We start from the raw sequence: 23,890 nt of genomic DNA, 5'->3' as shown, positions 1-23,890 counted from the left end.
AGGCCGCTCACCTGAGAAGCACACCATAATAGTGTAAACATGTTTGACCTAGTGATTTCATGGAAACAAATATTCTGGCCAATTTTCATTAAGATTGGACCAAAAATGTTGTCTCTTGAGTTTAAAAAAGTATTTTCTTAGAAATGACCTAGTGACCTAGTTTTTTACCCTAGATGACCCATATTCAAACTTGACCTAGACTTTATCAAGGCAATCATTCTGACCAAATTTCATGAAGATCAACTGAAAACTAGAGATGATTTTGAGAAAAGCGCATGTCTCCCACAACTGCCCCTATGAAAAATGTCTAGTTTCTCTAGATGGTTTAGATGAGTGGATCCAATTAGATGGTCTGGATGAGTGGATCCAATCAGTAATTCAAGGGCCATAATTCAAAAGTGCCTGGGTGGATTTGGCTAGTTATCGAACTTGGCTGAGGTCTTATGGTCAAACAGTTTTGTTCAAGATTGGTGAAGATCGGATGAGAAATGTTCGACTTAGAGTGCAGACAAGAGTAAAAAGGCCGATTTTTGGGTAATTCAAGGGCAAAAACTCCAAAATGACTGGACCGATTTAACTAGTTATCAAACTTAGCCGAGGTCTCATGGTCAAACACATTTTGTTCAAGTTTGGTGAAGATCGGATGAGAAATGTTTGACTTAGAGTGTGGACAAGAGTAAAAAGGCTGATTTTTGGGTAATTCAAGGGCCATAACTCCAAAATGCCTGGACCGATATGCCTAGTTATCGAACCTGGCCATGGTCTCATGGTCAAACATATTTTGTTCAAGTCTGGTGAAGATCGGGTGAGAAATGTTCGACTTAGAGTGCGGACAAGAGTAAAAAGGCAGATTTTTGATAATTCAAGGGCCATAACTCCTACATGCCTGGACCGATTTGGCTAGTTATCGACTTTGGCCGAGGTCTTATGGTCAAACACATTTTGTTTAAGTTTGGTGAAAATCGGATGAGAAATGTTTGACTTAGAGTTCGGACAAGCTTTGTGACAGACAGACACACAGACTGGAATATCAATATGTCTCCCACACCACTGTGTGGTGGGAGACATAAATACAGTCTCTATTGCATACGCAAGGTTTTTCTTTGATTTGACCTAGTAACCTACTTTTTGACACCAGATGACCCATATTCAAACTCAACCTAGATTTTATCAAGGAAATATTTCTGACAAAATTTCATGAAGACCAATTGAAAAATACAGTCTCTATTGCATACACAAGTTTTTTTCTTTGATTTAACCTAGTGACCTAGTTTTTGACCGTAGATGACCCATTTTCAAATTCAGCCTAAATTTCATCAAGGCAAGCATTTTGACATAATTTTATGAAGATCTATTCAAAAATACAGCCTCTATTGCATACACAATGGTTTTTCTTTGATTTGACCTAGTGAATTAGTTTTTGACCCCAGATGACCCATTTTCGAAACTGGCCTAAATTTTATCAAGGGAATCATTCCAACCAAATTTCATGAAGCTCAATTGAAAAATACAGCCTCTATCACACACACAAGGTTTTTCTTTGATTTGACCTAGTGACCTAGTTTTTGACCCCAGATGACCCATATTCGAACCTGACCTAGATTTTATCAAGGCAATCATTCCGACCAAATTTCATGAAGATCAATTGAAAAATACAGCTTCTATCTCATACACAAGGTTTTTCTTTAATTTCACCTAGTGACCTAGTTTTTGACCCCAGATGACCCACATTTAAACTTAACCTAGATTTTATCAAGGTAATCATTCTGATCAAATTTCATGAAAATCAATTGAAAAATACAGCCTCTATAGAATACACAAGGTTTTTCTTTGATTTGACCTAGTTTTTGACCCAGATGACCAATTTTCGAAATTGGCCTAAATTTTATCAAGGCAATCATTCCAACCAAATTTCATGAAGATCAATTCAGCCTCTATCACATACACAAGGTTTTTCTTTGATTTGACCTAGTGACCTAGTTTTTGACCCCAGATGACCTTTTTTCAAACCTGGCCTAAATTTCATCAAGGTAATTATTCTGACAAAATTTCATGAAAATCAGCTGAACAAGGAGCTGCGTTCAATAAACGCTTGATGCCCCCTGGTGGCATCCTTGTCATTAGATTTTGCACCTAAGTCCAAAACGAGGTCAAGGTCAAGGTCAAACTGAGGTCAGGTGATGTTTGAAGATGAGGAATGGTCACAGTTTACATCTGTATTAGTATCAATTCATTCTTGTAAGGGGTACTGATGCTAGACGAAACGGTCCCATTTGGTTAACCAAGGGATGGCCCATATAAAGCAACCTAAGTCCAAAATGAGGTCAAGATCAAGGTCAAACTGAGGTCAGGTGATGTCTGAAGATGAGGAATGTTCACAGGTTACATCTGCATTAGTATCAAGTCATTCTAGTAAGGAGTATTGATGCTAGACGAAACAGTCCCATTTGGTTAACCTCGTACGGACGGACAGACGGACAGACAAAGGACAGGATGATCACTATATGCCTCTCGCATCAGTAGATGCCGGGGGGGGGGGGGGGGGGGGGGGGGGGGCATAAAAATACAGCCTCTATCGCATACACAACGTTTTTCTTTGATTTGACCTAGTGACCTAGTTTTTGATCTCAGATGACCCATTTTCAAACTTGGCCTAGATTTCATCAAGGTAATCATTCTGACCAAAATTCATGAAGATCAACTGAAAAATACAGCCTCTATTGCATACACAAGGTTTTTCTTTGATTTGACCTAGTGACCTAGTTTTTTACTCCAGATGACCCACTTTCGAATGTGACCTAGATTTCATCAAGGTAATCATTCTGACAAAATTTCATGAAGATCAGTTGAAAAATACAGCCTCTATCGCATACACAAGCTAAATGTTGACAGACAGACTACAGACAGACGACAGACGCCGGACATCGAGCAATCACAAAAACTCACCTGAGGTAATAAAAGACTGTAACTATCATAAAAGCGAAGTCCAAGGATTTCATATTAAAGAAATGGTTTCAAGTCTATTGTATTTTCAGCTACATGTATGTCTGCTCCTAAAAGGGGACATTCGAAACCATTTGAACAGACTTAAAAAAGAATCTTAAAAGGATTCTAGTGAAGATCTGTCAAAAGGTTCATGAGAAGCTGTTTAAAGGCTTTTTCTATTTGCAGGTTTGGTGGCTCCTAAAAGGGACCAAGCCAGTTCATTTGTAAAAACTTGAGCGAGAACTTACAAGCATGCTGTACACCACATTTGGTAAATATCTGTTTAGTGGTTCATGGAAAGTGGTTAAAGTCTTTTTTTTCTATTTCTATCTCTGGCAGCACCTACAAGGGACCAAAGTGAACACTGGACCTTACATGGATACTTCTAAGTGTACTGAAGATCACTGGTTCAAAAGAAAATATAATTTAAACTTCTAAGCCCTCAGGACCCAAATCAAACTACTAGAGAGAGCAGCTTACAAGGATGCTACAGACCAAAGCGTGGAGCCATCGAGTATTTCAGGAGAAGTTGTTAAAAGATTTCCTGTCTGAAGCTGTTGGGGCCCATAAAAGTGATCAAGTGGACCCTTGGAGCAAGTTTAAGACAGCATTTTATAAAGATGCTGCTGACAAGTTTTGTCATGATCCATTTAGTTGTTCATAGAAAAGGCCGTTTAATTTTTTTTTTCTATTTTTGTCTCTGAAGGCCCCTCTTTGGGGGCCCAGTAAGAACTATAGTTCCATGCAAGGATATTTCTGACCAACTTTGTTGAACAGTTCATTCAGCCTGAAACTCGGAACTTCTCAAAATAGAACAAATATTGCAGTCTAGAAATTTGACATTCTTATTTAGGACGAGTGACCGGGTATTGCAGTATTACAGTGGAAAACTTTGTTAGTGTTTGTCCTTTGTGGTTGCTTGCAACAGATACTGTTTTAGTAACTGCAGGATCCAGATTTGCGGACTAACAGGTGAGTGGATAAAGACGCCATTCCTATAATCCCATCACGGCCCAGTTGTTCGAAACTTGAACCAGTTGTTAAACTAACTGCCAGTTAAATTTTGATTCAAAATATTATCCTTGATGGGAAACACTAGTATGGTGTTTTGATTTGATTGTAAATATTTTTCAGTGTTCATTATTCTTAAGTCATACAGTTGTTTTTCTAAGTCTTCTAAAATGTCCAAAAATAACCCTAAAGGTTAATCAACTGTTAGCTTAATCGCCTGTTAAAGTTTTGAACAACTCGGCCCTGGTCTTCCATTGGTAGGAGACTAAAAATGCTTCAAAGCATTTAGGAGCTAAGAAACACAAGAGCTGTCACAGGAGACATCGTGCTCGACTATTTCAATGCTGGATAGTGAAACTTTGACGAAGCTGGAGCTGTCACTGGAGTGTTCAATGACTCCAAATGTGGATGAAATATTGGATAATAGTTTGTGACTGTGTCAAAAGTATTAAGTAATAAGAGAGATAAGGATCAAGTGTATCAAAACTTTAAATATTAAGATAATTCTTAGCAAAAAAGAGGGCATTATTCATGAAATATTGGTGCAAGAGAGATGCACCTTTTTTCATGTTGAATCAAATCCATTTAGTAATAACCTGAGATCTAGTGAAAATGCATCAAAATTAGTCTTTAATTCTAAGTAAAAGGGGCATATTTAATGAGAAATTGGTGCCAGAGTTATGGACCTTGTGTCATATGATGTGTGTGATAACCATTTTAAGTTTGAATCAAATCCATTCAGTAATAACTGAGATTGAGTGAAAGTGCATCAAAACTTTAACCTGAAATTATAAGTAAAAAGGGGGATAATTCATGAAATATTTGTGCCAGAGTTATGACCCTTGTGCCATATGATGTGGGTGATGATGTTGAACAGCTATTTTAAGTTTGAATCAATTCCGTCTAGTAACAAGGCAGTCTGAAAGACAGCTAAATCCACCGCCACTGATATGGATAGTGAAAGGGTAAACCATTGACCTTGAACTGTGACCTTGACCTTGAACTGACATGGCTGACCCATGAATTCTGCACAATAACTTGATGGGTTGATTATTTGACCCAAGTTTCATGAAAATCCTTCAAGGGCTTTAGGAGATACAAAGCTCAAACATTTGACCTTGAGTTGTGACCTTGAGTTGACATGGCTGACTCATGAGTTCTTGATGAGCTGATCATTTGACCCAAGTTTCATGAAAATCCTTCAAGAGTTTCAGGAGATACAGAGTGGACACAAAATGGACGGCTCAAACCTTTGACCCTAAGCTGTGACCTTGACCTTGAGCTGGCATAGCTGACTCATAAGTTCTGCACATTGTTTTGATGAGGTGATCATTTGACCCAAGTTTTATAAAATTCCTTCAAGGGGTTTAGGAGATACAGAGCGGACTAGAAATGGAAGACTAAAACCTTTAACCTTGAGTTGTGACCTTGACCTTGAGCCGGCATGGCTGACTCATGAGTTCTGCACATCGCCTTGATGAGGTGATCATTTGACCCAAGTTTCATATGAATCCTTCAATGGAATTAGAATATACAGAGCAGACACAAAATGGAAGACTCAAACCTTTGACCCTCAGTTGTGACCTTGACCTTGAACATGCATGGCTGACTCATAAGTTTTGCAGATCACCTTGATGAGGTGATCATTTGACCCAAGTTCGATGAAAATCCTTCAAGTGGTGTAGGAGATATAGAGCGGACACAAAATGGAAGGCTCAAACCTTTCACCATAAGTTGTGACCTTGACCTTAAGACGGTATGGCTGACTCATGGGTTCTGCACATTGTCTTGATGAGGTGATCATTCAACCAAAGTTTTATCAAATTCCTTCAAGGGGTTTAGGAGATATAGAGCTGACACAAAATGGAAGGCTCAAACCTTTGACCTTGAGTTGTTACCTTGACCTTGAGCTGACAAGGCTGACTCATGGGTTCTTCACATTGTCTTGATGAGGTGATCATTTGACCCAAGTTTTATAAAATTCCTTCAAGGGGTTTAGGAGATACAGAGCAGACACAAAATGGAAGGCTCAAACCTTTGACCTTGAGTAGTGACCTTGACCTTGAGACGACAAGGCTGAATCATAGGTTCTGCACATCATCTTGATGAGGTGAAAATCCTTCAAGGGGTGTAGGAGATACAGAGCGGACACAAAATGGAAGGCTCAAACCTTTCACTCTTAAGTTGTGAACTTGACCTTGAGCCAGCATGGCTGACTCATGGATTCTGCACATCGTTTTGATGAGGTGGTCATTCGACCCAAGTTTTATAAAATTCCTTCAAGGGGTTTAGGAGACAGAGAGCGGACACAAAATGGAAGGCTCAAACCTTTGACCTTGAGTTGTGACTTTGACCTTGAGCTGACAAGGCTGACTCATGGGTTCTGCACATCGTCTTGATGAGGTGATCATTTGACCCAAGTTTCATGAAAATCCTTCAAGGGGTGTAGGAGATACAGAGCAGACACGAAATGGAAGGCTCAAACCTTTCACCATAAGTTGTGACCTTGACCTTGAGCCAGCATGGCTGACTCATGAATTCTGCACATTGTCTTGATGAGGTGATCATTCGACCCAAGTTTTATAAAATTCCTTCACGGGGTTTAGGAGATATAGAGCGGACACAAAATGGAAGGCTCAAACCTTTGACCTTGAGTTGTGACTTTGATCTTGAGCTGACAAGGCTGACTCATGGGTTCTGCACATCGTCTTGATGAGGTGATCATTTGACCCAAGTTTCATGAAAATCTTTCAAGGGGTTTAGGAGATATGGAGCGGACACAAAAGTGTTACGACCAGATGAAAGGACGGACAGAGACCATTCCTATAACCCCCCAATCATTTTTTTTGGGGGGAGGGGGGGGGGATTAATAACTGAGATAAAGTGAAAGTGCACCAAAACTTTAACCTGAAATTATAAGTAAAAAGGAGGGATAATTCATGAAATGTTGGTGCCAGAGTTATGACCCATGTGGTGCCATATGATGTGGGTGATGATGTTGAAACAACTATTTTAAGTTTGAATCAATTCCATTTAGTAATAACTGAGATAAAGTGAAAGTGCACCAAAACTTTAACCTGAAATTCTAAGTAAAAAGGGGGATAATTCATGAAATATTGGTGCCAGAGTTATGACCCTTGTGCCATATGATGTGGGTGATGATGTTGAACAACTATTTTAAGTTTGAATCAATTCCATTTAGTAATAACTGAGATAAAGTGAAAGTGCATCAAAACTTTAACCTGAAATTCTAAGTAAAAAAGGGGGATAATTCATGAAATATTGGTGCCAGAGTTATTACCCTTGTGCCATATGATGTTGAACAACTATTTTAAGTTTGAATCAATTCCATTTAGTAATAGCTGAGATAAAGTGAAAGTGCACCAAAACTAACCTGAGATTTTAAGTAAAAAGAGGGTATAATTCATGAAATATTGGTGCTAGAGTTACTATCCTTGTGCCATATGATGTGGGTGATGATGAGGAACAACTATTTAAAGTTTGAAGTAAATCCATCAAATAATAACAAAGGTAAAGAGAAAGTGCATCAAAATTTTAACCAAAGTGCGACACGGAAGGACACTGACGCCGGCGCCAGGTCGAGTAGGATAGCTCTCCATACTTCATATAGTCGAGCTAAAGAACATTTTTACTTAAATTTCAATAGTGACCTTGACTAACATGCATAGATTATGTATGCAACACATTGTCTCAACATGGGGAACAGTACTAAGATAATCCGTCAATGCACATCAAAGTTATGAGTGGAAACAATTTTGTTTTACATTCAATGGTGACTCTGACCTTTGACTGAAAACCATGGGTCATGTGTGCGACACATATTGCCTGGTCAGGAGGGACATTTTGCTGTAGTGGTAAGAAAAATCCTTCAATGCATAAAAATCAGAGTGGCAAATAATATTTACTTGACAGTTATCTTGGCCTTTAACAGATAAGCATAGGTCATGTGTTGACACATTGTCTCACCACGAGGACATCAGTGTGCAGCACTAAGATAATTCATCATTGCATATAAAAGTTATGGAGGGGAAACAAGTTTTATTTGACCTCCAATAGTGACCTTGACTTATGACCTAGAAGCATACTGAAGTCATGTATGTGCATTATCTACATATCACATACAAAGTGTTATTTACCTAGCTTGAATACTCTTTTGAGTAACTGCTGGATCCAGATTTGTGGACAGACAGAACGGTTTGACAGACATATGTACTACAGGCATTCCTAAAGTCCTCTATGATGTTCCACTGGTAGGGGACTAAAACTATCCAACAGAAATCCCTCCATACTGAACAAATTTTGCAGTCCTGAAATTTAACCTTCTGCTTTCAGTGAAAAAACAACAACAAACAAACCCTGTAAATCGGAAACCTTGTATTCCGTAAACCAAAATCATTTTCCCACAAATTCCTCTTAACCGAAAACCCCTCCAAACGATACTTTTTAACTGGTCCAGCAGCTGTTCACTTTAAAGGAGTGCCACATAATCTTATTTCCCATTTCATAAACAGAAATACTAATGAAGCCAATAAAAATGAGAAAACTTATTAGAATATACCCACCTTTAATGATGCATAAATCATTTTCAGTGACACCTTTATGAATGTCTGTAACATCAATGGCTACTTGCTGTAAACGACTAATCTCGCGATTCATTGAAGAATCTATTTGTAACATATCCCCTGGTAATGATATGCTAGTGTACTCATCTGCATGAAGTTCACCTAGAATATTGCAAAATTATACTTTGAATTTACCAGCACACAGTTCATTTGAATATTATTAAATCATTCTTGTGTATGCAAATTACTGTGAAATCATTAATATTAATGAGGTTTCATTTTCCTGGATTATGTTTCATTATTCCTCAATATCAGATTCCAAAAAGCAAAATTCCCCTGCATCTTAACTTCATTTTTCTGGAGCTGAAGTCCAGCAATTCTTATTCCAATGAAACAGAAGCGATGTATATTGAAATTTACACGTATACTGCAGAATATCATTACAGTTTAGGCTAACCCTCAATATTTTCTGATCATTGTACTACAAATCTATATCTTGTTTGTATATTTTGTTTGGTTTAATGTCACATCCACACAATTAAATGTCATATGGTGACTTTTCCAGTTTCAATACATTTTCTTCATCAAAAGCCTGCATCTGAACAGAACCATCAACCTTTGTTTGTTTGTTTGTTTTGGGTTTAACGCCATTTTCAACAGTATTTCAGTCATGTAACGGCCGGCAGTTAACCTAACCAGTCTTCCTGGATTCTGTGTCAGTACAAACCTGTTCTCCACAAGTAACTGCCAACTTCCCAACATGAATTATCAGAGGTGGAGGACAAATGATAACAGACACAAAGTCTTTTATCAAATCGTCACGGACAACATATGCCCCACCCGGGGACTGAACTCGCGACCCTGTGATCCGTAGACCGATGCTCTCCCTAGTGAGCTAAGCGGGCGGGCATCAGCCTTTGCAAACCATATGGATGGCTTCATCACATGAAAGAATTTTACACCTCAACCAAGGTTTCAAACCCACAGTGAGGAGAGGGAAGTTTTACGTGGAATATAATTTTTCCAGTGGTATATATGCAGCAGGCTATGCTGGTGAAAAATTAAGTAAACTCAAGGTATCATTTTTCTGCCACAGTGGGTGGGAGGGACCATTTCTGTTGTTTAATAAAATAATTCTTGAAACAAAGTTTGCAAATACTTATCTCATAACTTTACTGCAAACTTACAGTTATATCCGAATCATACAGGTAAACAGTCCTAAGAAATAGCTGTTTTGGCCAAACAAACAAAATTTCATGTCAACAAACTGATTTCAAATTATACAAGAAATTATATAATATCCTTAGCAACATTAAAATTATACTGAATAATGAAAGACTCTCACAGTGTTAAATGTCACAAGAAAATTACATTCAGGTGGTTCAGAATAAAACACACATCTCTTTCATTCTGCACCTTATACTCACATGCATGCTGTCAGCATGCATGTGTCAGCTGACCTGACCAAAAGGTAGAATTACAGACAGCAAACCTTTGAAAGTAATATAACTGATATCAATTCACAGTGATCCACAAAACTATCACTTTTTACTGGGTTTTTATATTTAACAAAGACTATCTTACTTCATTAGCATACCACTTTGTGCTATTGACCAAAATAGCTGTTTCATGGAGACTAGTTTAAAATTCTTAGTTTTCAAATTCTAAAGAAAACATTAATGTGAATTTCATTTGTTTATTTGGCTTTAATTCCACAAGATGTCAGCAATAAAATCTGCTCTATACCATGAACAACATTTTTCCAATACATTTTTTACATAAATACATGTATGTTTCCTTCATGCCAGTATGGCATTTTCTTCCAATGCCATTCTACATATTATCTTTTTTCATTTGGCATGGCAGACACTGCACCCAATATAAACCTATGAGGGCTCAAAAATGTATCAAACAATAAATAAACAATTCAACAAGAGCACCGCCTTCCGGGTGCAGACACTTACCTCATTTTTTTGTCTCTGTATAACAGAAATATTGTTCTACCCATATTTTCTAAGTCCAAAAGGGGTCACAATTCTTGCAAAAAAGCGATGTAGAGTTACAGTACTTGCTGTGCTGGGTCAGCTTTTAATGGCAAATAACTGCTCCAAGTTTAAAAGAAATAGCTTTGATATTTTAGGAGAAAAGTTGACCTAAACCAAAAACTTAACCAAGAAATCTGATTTTCTAAGTCCAAAAGAGGCCATTATTCTTGCAAAAAGCAGGATGAATTTATGTTTCTTGCAGTACAGAGTAAGCTTTTGATGGTGAAATAGTGCTGCAAGTTTCAAAGCAATAGCTTTGATAGTTTAGGAGAAGTTGACCAAAACATAAAACTTAACCAGGCAACACCAACGCTGATACAGATCAAGTGATGTCAATAACTCATCATTTTATTCTTCAAAAAATCTGATGAGCTAAAAATCATTTAAAAACATAATATTGAGCCATGCCATGAGAAAACCAACATAGTGGGTTTGCGACCAGCATGGATCCAGACCAGCCTGCGCATCCGCGCAGTCTGGTCAGGATCCATGCTGGTCGCTAACAGTTTCTCCAATTCCAATAGGCTTTAAAAGCGAACAGCATGGAGCCTGACCAGACTGCGCGGATGCGCAGGCTGGTCTGGATCCATGCTGGTCGCAAACCCACTATGTTGGTTTTCTCATGGCACGGCCCATATTTACAAATAATCATTAGCATTTACCTTGGCTTAAGAAAACATCACGTAAAATTAGGATAGCTCTTTCTGTCAATGAGGATAATTTAGCTGGGAAATCACAGGCATTGGATACTTGTATGATGCTGTAAGACTGTAACGTCTTCAAGCTGTAGTCGGTCACATACAGCATATTTGTGGATTCCTACAAAACAGAATGGTCAAAAATAATCACATGGTCACTAAAACATTCTAAACATCTGAGGTTCCCTAGAAATGAAATGGTCACATATACAACATGGGAAGTTTCCCTCACGTATATCTAACTGTCACTAATAGTATGAAACTCCCTAGAAATTGTGTTCAAGTGTAGTATATAGATACAATTTTGACTAAAAATGTGAGGATCCTCAACATATAACAGTCACATTAAGTATATTTACATTTTTCTACAAATAAAACTGTCACAATTAGTATAAACAAAGTTTCCCCCACAGTCATATTTAGGATATACACAGTTTCCAAACAAATAAAACAGTGACATTTAGCATATATACAATTTCCCCACAAGCAGTCACATTTAGCATATCTACAGTTTCCCCACAAACAGTCAGATTTAGCATATATACAATTTCCCCACAAACAGTCACATTTAGCATATCTACAATTTCCCCACAAACAGTCGCATTTAGCATATCTACAGTTTCCCCACAAACAGTCACATTTAGCATATATACAGTTTCCCCACAAACGGTCACATTTAGCATATATACAGTTTCAGAAGATGTTTAAAACTAGACTTGTGTCCACAGGACACAGATGCCCCCACATATTGTGCCATGCTCTAACAAGAGTGACAGAGCTTCACAAAATACGCTGTCTAAATATTCATCTATTATGTATCATAAAAGTAATAATGTTGATGCTGTATGCCTTGTTAACCCAAAAAGAGTAAGAAGGAATCAATGTATTTTTGAGGTTCCATGTGGGATGAAATTGACAATTAGATCAAAACTGTTTGAATGGAAAAGGCTAATTTCACCGATTTCGAGCAATTCAAAGGCCATAATCCAAGAGTGCCTAGGGCAATATGAGTTACCTTACTTGGTCGAGATATCATGCCCACAAACATTGTCACCAAGTTTGCTGAAGATCTGTTGAAAACCGTTCGACTTAGAGGGCCGACAAGGTCAAATTTGCAGTTTTCAAGTAATTCAAGGGCCACAATCCAAGAGTACCTGGAGCTATTTGGGTGGCTATTGAATTTTGCTGAGATATTATGCCCACAAACATTGTCAGCAAGTTTTGTGATGATCGGATGAAATATGCCCAACTTAGAGGGGGACATGCTTTTGATGTCGACCCCTGCGGGTGTTCACATAATACGTCCCGCTCTCTCAGAGATGCGTGTATAAAAAGCAAAGTTTTTATTAGGAAAGGGCCATTATTCTAGAAAACAAGAGTGTCATGACGACCCTGGATCATTCACCTGAGTAATATCAGTACCTGTTTCAAAATGTCAAACTGATGTTAAAATATTTAGAAAGTTGGTCAGTAGGTCATATTCATGGTCACTGAAAGTCAGTTTTAAGATCAGTGTGCAAAACTGTATATGTCATCCAAATTTCAAGGCTGTGTAAAACAAGAGCACTGCCTTGCAGGTGCAGACACTCATCTGATTTTTTGTTTCTGTATAATAGAAATATTGTCCTACTCATGATTTTCTAAGTCCAAAAAGGGCCATAATTCTTGCAAAAAGCAGGATTGAGTTATGTTTCTTGTTGTACAGAGTCAGCTTATGATGGTGAATAAGTGTTGCAAGTTTCAAAGCAATAGCTTTGATAGTTTAGGAGAAGTTTACCTAAACATAAAACTTAACCAATAAATCTGATATTTTCTAAGTTCAAACGGGGCCATAATTCTTGCAAAAAGCAGGCTGGAGTTATGTTTCTTGCTGTACATAGTCAGATTATGATGGTGAATAAGTGTTGCAAGTTTCAAAGCAATAGCTTTGATACAAAGAAATCTGATTTTCTAAGGCCAAAAGGGGCAATAATTCTTGCAAAAAGCAGGATGGAGTTATGTTTCTTGCTGTACAGGATAAACTTATGATGGTGAACAAGTATTGCAAGTTTCAAAGCAATAGCTTTGATAGTTTAGGAGAAAAGCTGACCTTAACACAAAACGTAACCAATAAATCTGATTTTCTAAGTTCAAAAGGGGCCATAATTCTTGCAAAAAGCAGGATGGAGTTATGTTTCTTGCTGTACAGGGTCAGCTTATGATGGTGAACATTAGTGCTGCAAATTTCAAAGCAATAGCTTTGATAATTTGGGAGAAAAATTTACCTAAACATAAAACTTAACCAAGAAATCTGATATTTTCTAAGTCCAAAAGGGGCCATAATTCTTGCAAAAAGCAGGATGGAGTTATGTTTCTTACTGTACAGAGTCAGCTACTGATGGTGAACAGGTGTTGCAAGTTTCAAAGCAATACTTTTGATAGTTTAGGAGAAAAGCTGGCCTAAACATTAAACTTAACCAGGCAATGCAGACGCCGACGTCGATCAAGTGATGACAACAACTCATCTTTTTTCTCTCAAAAAATCAGAATGATGAGCTAAAAACAAAACAGTATGTCAGAAGGTCAAGGTCAAAATCAAGTGACCCCTAATTACTTAGGGTCATTAGGTAATTATAATTAGTGTAGGAAATAAGATCAGAAAAATTTTGAAGTATTTTTCCTCTATAACTCATATAACAAGTAACCCCCAAGGTGGGGCTTCTTTTCACCCCAGGGGCATAATTTGAAAAATCCTGTTAGAGAACACTAGGCAATGCTACATACCAAGTATCAACGGCTTAGGCCATGAACTTTCAGACAAGAAGATTTTATAAGTTTTTTCCTATATTAAGTCTATGTAAAACTTTGGACCCCCAGGGTGGGGCCTCTTTTCGCCCCTGAGTAATAATTTTTAAATCTTGGTAGAAGACCATAAGGCAATGTTACATACCTAATATCAAAGGCCTAAGTCTTGTGGTTTCAGGCAAGAGGAGTTTTAAAGTATTTTTTCTTATGTAAGTCTAGGTAAAATTTGGGACCCCTGGGGTGGGGTCTCCTTTTATCCAAGGGGCATAATTTGAAAAACACTTGGTAAAGGACCACCAGGCAATGCTACAAACCAAATATCAAAGGCCTAGGTCTTGTGGTTTCAGGCAAGAAGATTTTAAATGTTTTTCCTATATAAGCCTATGTAAAACTTGGGACCCCCAGGTTGGGGGCCTTTTTTCAACCCAGGGGCATAATCTTGGTATTGGATCACTAGATGATGTTATATGCCAAATATCAAAGCCCTTGGACTTGTGGTTTTGGACAAGAAGATTTTCAAAGTTTTCCTATATAAACCTATGTAAACCATGTGACCCCCGGGGTGGGGCCATACTTTATCCTAGAGGGATTATTTGAACAATCTTGGTAGAGGACCATTAGATGATGCTACAAGCCAAATATAAAAGCCCTATGACTTGTGGTTTTGGACCAGAAGAATTTTTTACGTTTTTCCTTTTGGTTGCTTGGCAACCAGAGTTCTGTATGGAATTCAATTCTTTGAACAATTTTTAAAGAAGACTATCCAAGGAACATCCCTGTGAAGTTTTATCAAAATTGTCCTGGTGGTTTAGACGGAGATGTTGTTTAAAGGAAAGTGTGGACGGACGACGGACACCAGACAGTGAGCGATCACAACAGCTCGCCCCAAGCACTTTGTGCTCAGGCGAGATAAAAATATCCACAGAAGAAAGTCTATTATTTATGGTCATCTTCACATGGAGGTCCTTCCACTGTGAAATTTTCAAGCAATGTTTTCGAGTTGGACACACAAGATTTTTCTCTATATTCTATATAGCAAATCTATCAAAGGGATGTAAAATTAATCACAGAAAAAAATCCTTCCTTTATGGTCATCTGCACATCAATGTTGTTCATCTGTGGAAGTTTGAAGCAAATCTGGCTAATAGTGTGGGAGGACATGGACATGTATGTACAGACAGCAGCAATGCTCTATGTCCCCAACATAATTGTGTAGGGACATAAACATTCATATTAGTCTATGTACAACAAGCAACCCCATCGGTTAGGCCAATTTTGAACCTAGGGGCATGATTTGAATGAACCCAATGTAGAACCACTAAGCAAAGTGGTATATCAAACATATAAGATCTGACTCTTGCAGCTTCACTCAAGAAGATTTTTTTGTTTCTTTCAGTAGACCATATCGGACAGGGTCAATTTTGACCTGAGGGACACACTTTGAATAAACTTGGTACAGGACCACTACGCAATGCTACATGCCATATATATCTAAGCTCTAAGCCTTCAGGTTTTGTGTGTGTGTGTGTCTCTCTCTCTTCAACAAATTTTCAGTCATATAAACAACGGTGTATACTTGTAGCTATGACCACAATGCTTGACTTCATAGTGCTGCCTCACTGGAATGTCATGCCGTAGACACGTGACATGATACCCCATCTAGTCACATTATAATGACACTGGGCTAACAAGTACTAGCACTCTAGTGCCAAAAGAGGAAGTTACTAGTACCATTTTTTACGTTTTTGGTATGACGTGGCCGGAGATCTAACGAATGACCTCTCGCACTTTAAGCTTTAGGTTTAAAGCAAAAAGACTCTTGAAGTATTTCCTATAAAAAAAACTATGTAAAACAACCAAATTCAGTGAATTTATATCCTCCGCCGAAAAAGCTGTTTTTTGAATGCGGCGACTATATTTTGAAAAAGACAGGAAACATTATTTTAACCTTTACCCTGCTAAATTCTAAAATGAACTGGTCCATCATTCAATTTGGGCAGTGATACCTATTATTAAAAGGGGTGTTCACTTAAACTTTACTGACTGAATAGCAAACAGTGCAGATCAAGATTAGCCTGCACAGACATACAGGCTGATCTTGGTCTGCACTGGTCACAATTGCAAAATCACTTGCTGCAGGCAGGCTAAAGGTTAAATTAATACCTTCATATGGATATAGAACACTTTGACAAGACAAGAAGTCCGTCGCATAGCCTCTGATTTCCACACCTCTGACAGTTGTATATAGACTGGTGATTTACATGGCAGGATATTACTGGAACACTGTTCTATGCAGAATGGTGATGAATCTGTCTCATGCAGTATATAACAGAAGCCCGGTGGTTCAGCCATTCTTCCCTAAAATATCAAAACAGACTTTATCATTACAATTTGACAAGAGCTGTTACACAAGACAGCACGCTCGACTATTTCGATGCTGGATAGTGAAACTGGGCACATGTGAGGAAACTGTAGCTGTCACTGGAGAGTTGAATGACTCCAATGGTGGAAGAAGATATTGCACAATAGCTCGAGTCTGTGTCAAAAATATTTAGTAATAAGAGAGGTAACTATAAAGTGTATCAAAACCCTATATAAATATAATTCTAAGCAACAGGGGGAATAATTCATAAAATATTGGTGCAAGAGTTATGCATCTTGTGTCATATGATGTGGGTGATGAGGTGGAACATCTACTTCAAGTTTGAATCAAATCCATTTCTTAATAACTGAGATATAGTGAAAATGCATCAAAATTAACCTTAAATTCTAAATAAAAGGGGGCATAATTCATGAAAAATTGGTGCCAGAGTTATGCACCTTGTGTCATATGATGTGGGTGATGATGTGGAACAACTACTTCAAGTTTGACTCAAATGCATTTCTTAATAACTGAGATATAGTGAAAATGCATCAAAATTAACCTTAAATTCTAAGTAAAAGGGGGCATAATTCATGAAAAATTGGTGCTACAGTTATGCACCTTGTGTCATATGATGTGGGTGATAATGTTGAACAATTATTTTAAGTTTGAATCATATCCATTCAGTAATAACAGAGATGAAAGTGCATCAAAACTTTAACCTGAAAATGTAAGTGAAAAGGGGGGATAAATCATGAAATATTGATGCAAGAGTTATGGCTCTTATGACAGATGATGTGGGTGATGATGAAGAATGACTGTTTTAAGTTTCAATCAAATCCATCAAGAAATTACAGAGATATGATAAAAAAGAGAAAGTGTAAAAAAAAACCTTAAACCAAGGTGGGGATGCGGAAAGACACAGACTACAGGTCGAGTAGGATAGCTCTCCTTATACTTCATATAGTTGAGTTACAAAACAAACAAACTCAGTAAATTGGTATCTCCCTGTGGAAGGGTACAAGGGTTTTACCTTAAAAAAAAACATTCTTTCTACAAAAAGCACAGATTTTTTTTACCAGCATATCATTCTTTCCTGAAGTCATTTAGCAGGAGTAATTTATATATATTTAGTTAGATTACATCATACCAAACAGAAATGATTGAATGAAAAACATTTCTTGAAGTAACAAAATGAATGCAAATGAATTCAGGCCATTGTGCAAGATACTTGTATGTGAAAACAAACCCCACTGTACCCCTCCTAATTGTGCGCAGTAGATTCACGCATTGAATGGTACACTACATGTGTTGACTGACCAGGTCTCTTCGCTGCCGGATTTACTCTTAATTGCCGTACTTATTCAACTGAAAGTGGTAATGGATTTATTTTGTTGTAGGATCTAACAACTTACATGTATGTTAGCGTAAATACTTTGGAAATAGCGGACTTGACATTTTTAGGTAGTAGAAAACAATATAGTTATTTTTTTTCAAAATTCTATTTTTTTTTGTATTTTGGTACAGAAATGAACGTGTCCTTGATGCAAAATGTAACGCCCCTAGGGGCACATAAATGTAGGGATACAGAATGTCGATAAGGTAGAATGGTCTTGCCCTTGTGTCCAATCCCATGGTTCCATACACTGATGACCAATAATTAAAACAATCATTGCAACCAAAATTTTACAAGATGCTCATTATATATTTACATAGATATGCCCTAGAAGTAACTTTTCTCCACTTGTGTGCATTCAAGGACCAAAATGTATTTCGACCACTTTGGGTATAATCAGTATGGACAAAATGTATTTCAATGATTCTGGGTAAATACCCAGTAAGACAGAAAAAAAATAATTTCTGAAACTTCTGGAGACATCTCATTCACCAAAAACCTCTACTTAACGAACAATACTCAAATCTAGCCACTTATATTGTTGATATGAAACTGTGGAATACCTCAACGCCTATCCCTCTTCTATTTCATCACTTTCGTGTTTCGATTTAATTTCCATGATTTATAGCGTTTTTTTATTCCTCATTATTCATTTATTGTTTCATTCTTGGACAGTTAGGAGTGAAATTTGACATTTGAGTTTTTACTGGGTTTGATAGCACTTTGAAGTATATGCCTGGAACCACACTGGAAAAGACATGTAAGTTGTTTTCGCAATGTTATCGCTGAAAAATTGTAATTTGAAAAAAATGATTTCTGGTCAAACAGTTTATATAACACTCCAGATGTAAAATCTACTCCAAACGTACTGACCTCAATGGAACAGCATTTTACAAAAGGGACTGTTAATTTAGGGGCCAAATTAACAAAAATCTCTGTAGTGAGTCAATGTGCTCCTTTCCTGGTGTTTAATATTACTTTAACTTGCATTTCATTAACTTCAACAATTTTATTTTTATCAAACTAATTTTTCACGTGGCATGGCAACAGAGGTCTAAATTAAAGCTAGTTTCTGTTTAAATTTCACTGTGGATGTATTTTTGACATTTTGGTAGGGAACTGGGCCAGCAGGTAGTATTTGGTGAAGTGAAGCTCAGTTTTAGTATGAGTAGTACTTCCAGGCACAGCAGTGTGACTTTGATGTGACTTTACAGTAAGCAAATGTGACAAAAGTAATCTCTCTTAGAAGATACATGACCCCTACTTTTCTCTTCATTTTATATCAGTTTTATCATAACTTTTTAAAATGAGGTAAGGATTTCTTACCTGAAATGGGTCTAGCTATGTTTGGTAGCTATTTAAAAAATGTCAGTTTTATATAGAATATATAGGGAAAACTATTTACATGTTTGCGACTTATAATAAAAGCTAGAAGTTTGCTTGATTTCCTGTTCCAAGAATTACAAGAGAATTCTGGAATTAACATGCAGACCTGGTTTTCCAGAAAAATAATTCAAGACAGAGTTATGGTCCTTGTGTTCTTCTAGTCATGCACTTGTAACTATAATTGAGCCGTGCCATGGGAAAACCAACATAGTGGCTTTGCGACCAGCATGGATCCAGACCAGCCTGCGCATCCACGCAGTCTGGTCAGGATCCATGCTGTTCGCTTACAGTTTCTCTAATTCCAATAGGCTTTGAAAGCGAACAGATGGATCCTGGCCAGACTGCGCGGATGCGCAGGCTGGTCTGGATCCATGCTGGTCGCAAACCCACTATGTTGGTTTTCTCATGGTGGGGCTCATATTAAGTTTGATCACATTTATTATAATAAAGTTATCATGCTGACAAACAAGAGCAGCACAACAGTCCTAGCTTGCTCATCTGGGTTTCACAGCTCAACCATGTTTCTTTGGGCCTATGGTTACGATTTATTTTGGAAGAGTGTCACCAAAGAAACAGTTTATACTTGTTAAATGATTATTACTAAATACACATATCTATTCACCTCATAAAAAAGGAGAAGTAACAGGACATTTCTTTAATTATTTATTTACTCCATAAAAAAAGAGAAAATGACAGGATATTCCTTTAACTACTTATTTATTCATTCCATAAAAAGGTAAAAATGAAAGGCTATTGCTTTAACTGGTTGTCTAGAATTAATATAATGAAACTTTTGAGCTAATCAAAGCATACATATTATAATACAGGGGGAAAAATTCATTGTCTCTATAACAATTAAATGTCATAGGGAAGTACTTTTGAAAGTAAAAATGTTTAAGAAAGTCTCCTTTAGTCAAAATAGTTTATTTCCCACAGTCTCTTATAATCTCCATAACAAATTTGTACACAAGCACATAGCAAAACTTCTAACGCTCCGTCTATAATTGTTCCATGTCTTTCAAATTTAACATAGTATATTTATAAAACTTCTCAAATGTTTATACCACTATATTTAGAAAAAAACTTATTTAAATTTCAACGAAATTAAAAGAGGTTCTGATATCTTAAGTTCATTTAGCAACCTTAACACAATTTTTAAATGCAATAATACCTTAGAAAAAAATGTTGCTTGATATCTAATCCCATATTAGAAATAGTACAAGCTTAGCTTTAAAAAAAGCTAGAAAGTGGCTCGCTTAGCTCTTGTTCTAACAGGGCAGTTATGAAGCACAGTGATATGCCAGTGAAAATTATAGGGTCTGTGATGCCTGGATAGGTCAGTGGTAGAACGTTTATTGTGGGTACACAGGTTATGTGTTCAATGCCTGAACGTGAGCATTTTACCAGAAATTCCCTTGCTTTTTGCTTAGCATTAAAAAGAAAACCAACTTCCTCTCTCTTGTACATTCATGGCGATGGATATCATATAGCGTAATATAAGTTACAGCTATGGCGATGAGAAATTATGTCTTGCACATCTACAGGTTTTCAGTTTTAACCGACCATGCTTGTGTTGATTACTGAATGTTTGCTATTTTCATATGAGAAAGTATTCAGGATCAAAATGTCGTGAGTGCAAATCCTTTGATAGGCGAGATTCTTTCACTTCTCCAATCCCTAAATAGGCGGGAGTATGGAAGCGGTCATCAAGCGTGTTTAATATAAGTTGTAAGAACTTGTTTGACAATCAATGTAAAATAAGTATGGTTAAACATTACTTATATAAAGGAAGAAAGAAGCAAATTAAAGCATGGATATTTTTCAAACTTTATTTAACAAAATGTAAAGTTGGTATCACAATAACTTTTGTACTGGCCAGTTAGCCTTTTTGGCATATCACAATACTTTGCGTGTTATTGAGCTTCTTTGTGTTCATTAATATAAGATGGTTGCGGCCTATGTGGATAGTCTGGTTCCCGTCGTACTATGTATTTTATCGACAGTGAAGGGGCAGGTAATCCAGACTACCTATGTGGATTACATGACTTTTTCGTAAACCAGCTTTCGATTGGTCACTTTTTGTAAGCCTGTTTTCGATTGGACACTTCTCGTAAAGGAAACGCTATTTTGTTTTCTTGGTTGCTGGCTTGCATTTGTAATGAAAGTAAAAAGCTGAGAGCCAGATTTAGGAGATGTTCTGCCTTTTAGGTAGATTTAATAGTAAAATCCTATCGTAATACCGGCTCGTCGAGACGAGCCAGCATCAACACATATACCACTAAAAGTCCTCACAAATTATGTTTGCGCGTCATTTTTAAACCACAACATTCAGGTATATTTTATAATCTTTCATAATAAGTAGCAATCGGTAAATACATAAAATATGATTGCAAAATTCAATTTTGCGGAAATTGTAATATACGTTTCTAAACGTATAAGAAATTTATAAATGTACTACTTGTAATAATTAAGATATCTAAAAAATATCGAGGGAGCGTTAGAAGTTTTGAGTTGTATATCATGCACTATGCGTTTTTTAGAATTACTCTTGACTTCGGGAAAAATGAGCTGACCTCAAAGTCGAACCTATGGCTATGTGGCCTAGTTTTAGATCCCAAATGACCCAGACTAAAACTGGACCTAGAAATCATCAAGACAAACAGTCTGACCAAGTTTTATAAAGATTGAGTCACAACTGTGGCCTCTAGAGTGTTCACAAGCTTTGACTTTCATCTGGCCTACTGACCTTCTTTTAAATCCCACAAGACCAAGTTTCGAATTCGACCTAGAAATCATCAAGGCAAACATGCGGACAAAGTTTCATAAATATTGGGTCACAACTGTGGCCTCTGGAGTGTTCACAAGCTTTTCCATTGATCTAGCCTACTGACCTAGTGTTTGACCCCACAATGATCCAGATTCAAACTTGACCTAGAGATCATTAATATAAACATTCTAATTAAATTTCATAAAGATTGAGTCACAAATGTGGCCTCTTGAGTGTTCACAAGCTTTTTCTTTTATCGAACCTACAGACCTAGTTTTTGACTCCATATGACCTAGTTTCAAATTTGACCTAGAAATCATCAAGATAAACATTCTGACCAAGTTTCATATAGATTGAGTCACAACTGTTGCCTTAAGAGTGCTCACAAACTTTTCCTTTGTTCACAAAAATTTTACTTAGACCTGGCCTACTGACCTTTTAAACCCCACATAACCAAGTTTCGAATTCAACCTATAGAAGTCATCAAGACAAACATTCTGACAAAGTTTCATAAATATTAGGTCACAACTGTGGCCTCTAGAGTGTTCATAAGGTCTGGACCACTGGCCTACTTTTTAACCCGATTAACCCAGACTCTAATTTTTTAAGGTGAATAAAATCTGGAAAGTAGATCCCTCGGAAGCACCGAGAACAAGGCAAACAGTGAAAATTGCAGACTCGGTTTGTTCATGAGCAGTAATGGAAAATGCAACACAACTGTGACCTCTAGAATGTTCACAAGCTTTACCTTTGATCTAGCATACTGACCTAGTTTTAGACCCCACATGACCCAGATTCAAACTTGACCTAGAGATTATCAATACAAACATTCTGATTAAATTTCATAAAGATTGAGTCACAACTGTGGCCTCTTGAGTGTTCACAAGCTTTTCCTTTGATCGGGCCTACTGACCTAGGTTTTGACTCCATATAACCCAGTTTCAAATCTGAAATCATCAAAATAAACATTCTGTCCAAGTTTCATTAAGACTGGGTCACAACTGTGACCTCTAGAGTGTTCACAAGATTTTCCTTTGATTTGACGGTTGACCTAGTTTTTGACCCGACATAACCCAGATTCGAACATGACCTATAGATTATCAAGACAAACATTCTGATCAATTCTCGTGAGATTCAAATTTAAATTGTGGTCTCTAGAGTGTTGACTAGCTTTTCTTTTGATTTGACCAGGCGACCTAGTTTTTAATCCCACATGACACAGTTTTAAACTTGACCTAGAAATCATCAAGACAAACATTCTGACTAAGTTACATAAAGATTGAGTCAACATTGTGGCCTCTAAACTGTTCACAAGCTTTTCCTTTGATGTAACCGCGTAACCTAGTTTTTAAATTCACAGCACCCAGATTCGAATCTTAAGTAGAAATCATAAGGAAAGACATACTGACTAAGTTTCATAAGGATTGAGTTAAAATTGTGGCCTCTAAAGTGTTCACAATCTTTTCCTTTGATTTGACCGGGTGACTTAGTTTTTGATACCACATAACCCAGATTCAAATCTGGCCTAGAAATCATCAAGACAAATATTCTGACCAAGTTTCATAAATATTGGGTCACAAATGTGGTCTCTAGAGTGTTCACAAACTCATCCTTTGATCTGACATACTGACCTAGTTTTTGACCCCACATAACCCAGTTTCAAACTTGACCTAGAAATCATCAAGGCTGACATTCTGACCAAGTTTCATAAAGATTGGGTCACAAATGTGGCCTCTAGAGTGTTTACAAGGCAAATGTTGACGGATGGCACACGACGGACGCCGGGCAATGATCGGTCACAATAGCTCACCTTGAGCACTTTGTGCTCTGGTGAACTAAAATATATAGAAGGATTAGGACGAGGGTTTAGATG

General features: G+C 37.2%; 1 protein-coding gene across 1 annotated transcript in view; it reads right to left on the bottom strand.

Moving 5' to 3' along the window:
- The window catches only part of LOC128557632 (DNA repair-scaffolding protein-like), a 26,217-nt gene extending 9,689 nt beyond the window's left edge, over positions 1-16,528 (bottom strand). The window contains exons 1-3 of the mRNA XM_053545309.1: positions 16,270-16,528; positions 11,287-11,443; positions 8,580-8,741 (exon numbers count right to left, since the gene is read on the bottom strand). Coding sequence (XP_053401284.1) covers positions 8,580-8,741; positions 11,287-11,443; positions 16,270-16,458 — 508 coding nt within the window. The 5' untranslated portion in view covers positions 16,459-16,528. The remainder of the gene's footprint in view (positions 1-8,579; positions 8,742-11,286; positions 11,444-16,269) is intronic.
- Between the last annotated feature and the right edge of the window lie 7,362 nt (positions 16,529-23,890).

This window comes from Mercenaria mercenaria, chromosome 6, assembly GCF_021730395.1.
Source record: "Mercenaria mercenaria strain notata chromosome 6, MADL_Memer_1, whole genome shotgun sequence".
Lineage (NCBI taxonomy): Eukaryota > Metazoa > Mollusca > Bivalvia > Venerida > Veneridae > Mercenaria > Mercenaria mercenaria.
This window is presented reverse-complemented; position numbering and strand designations above follow the sequence as displayed.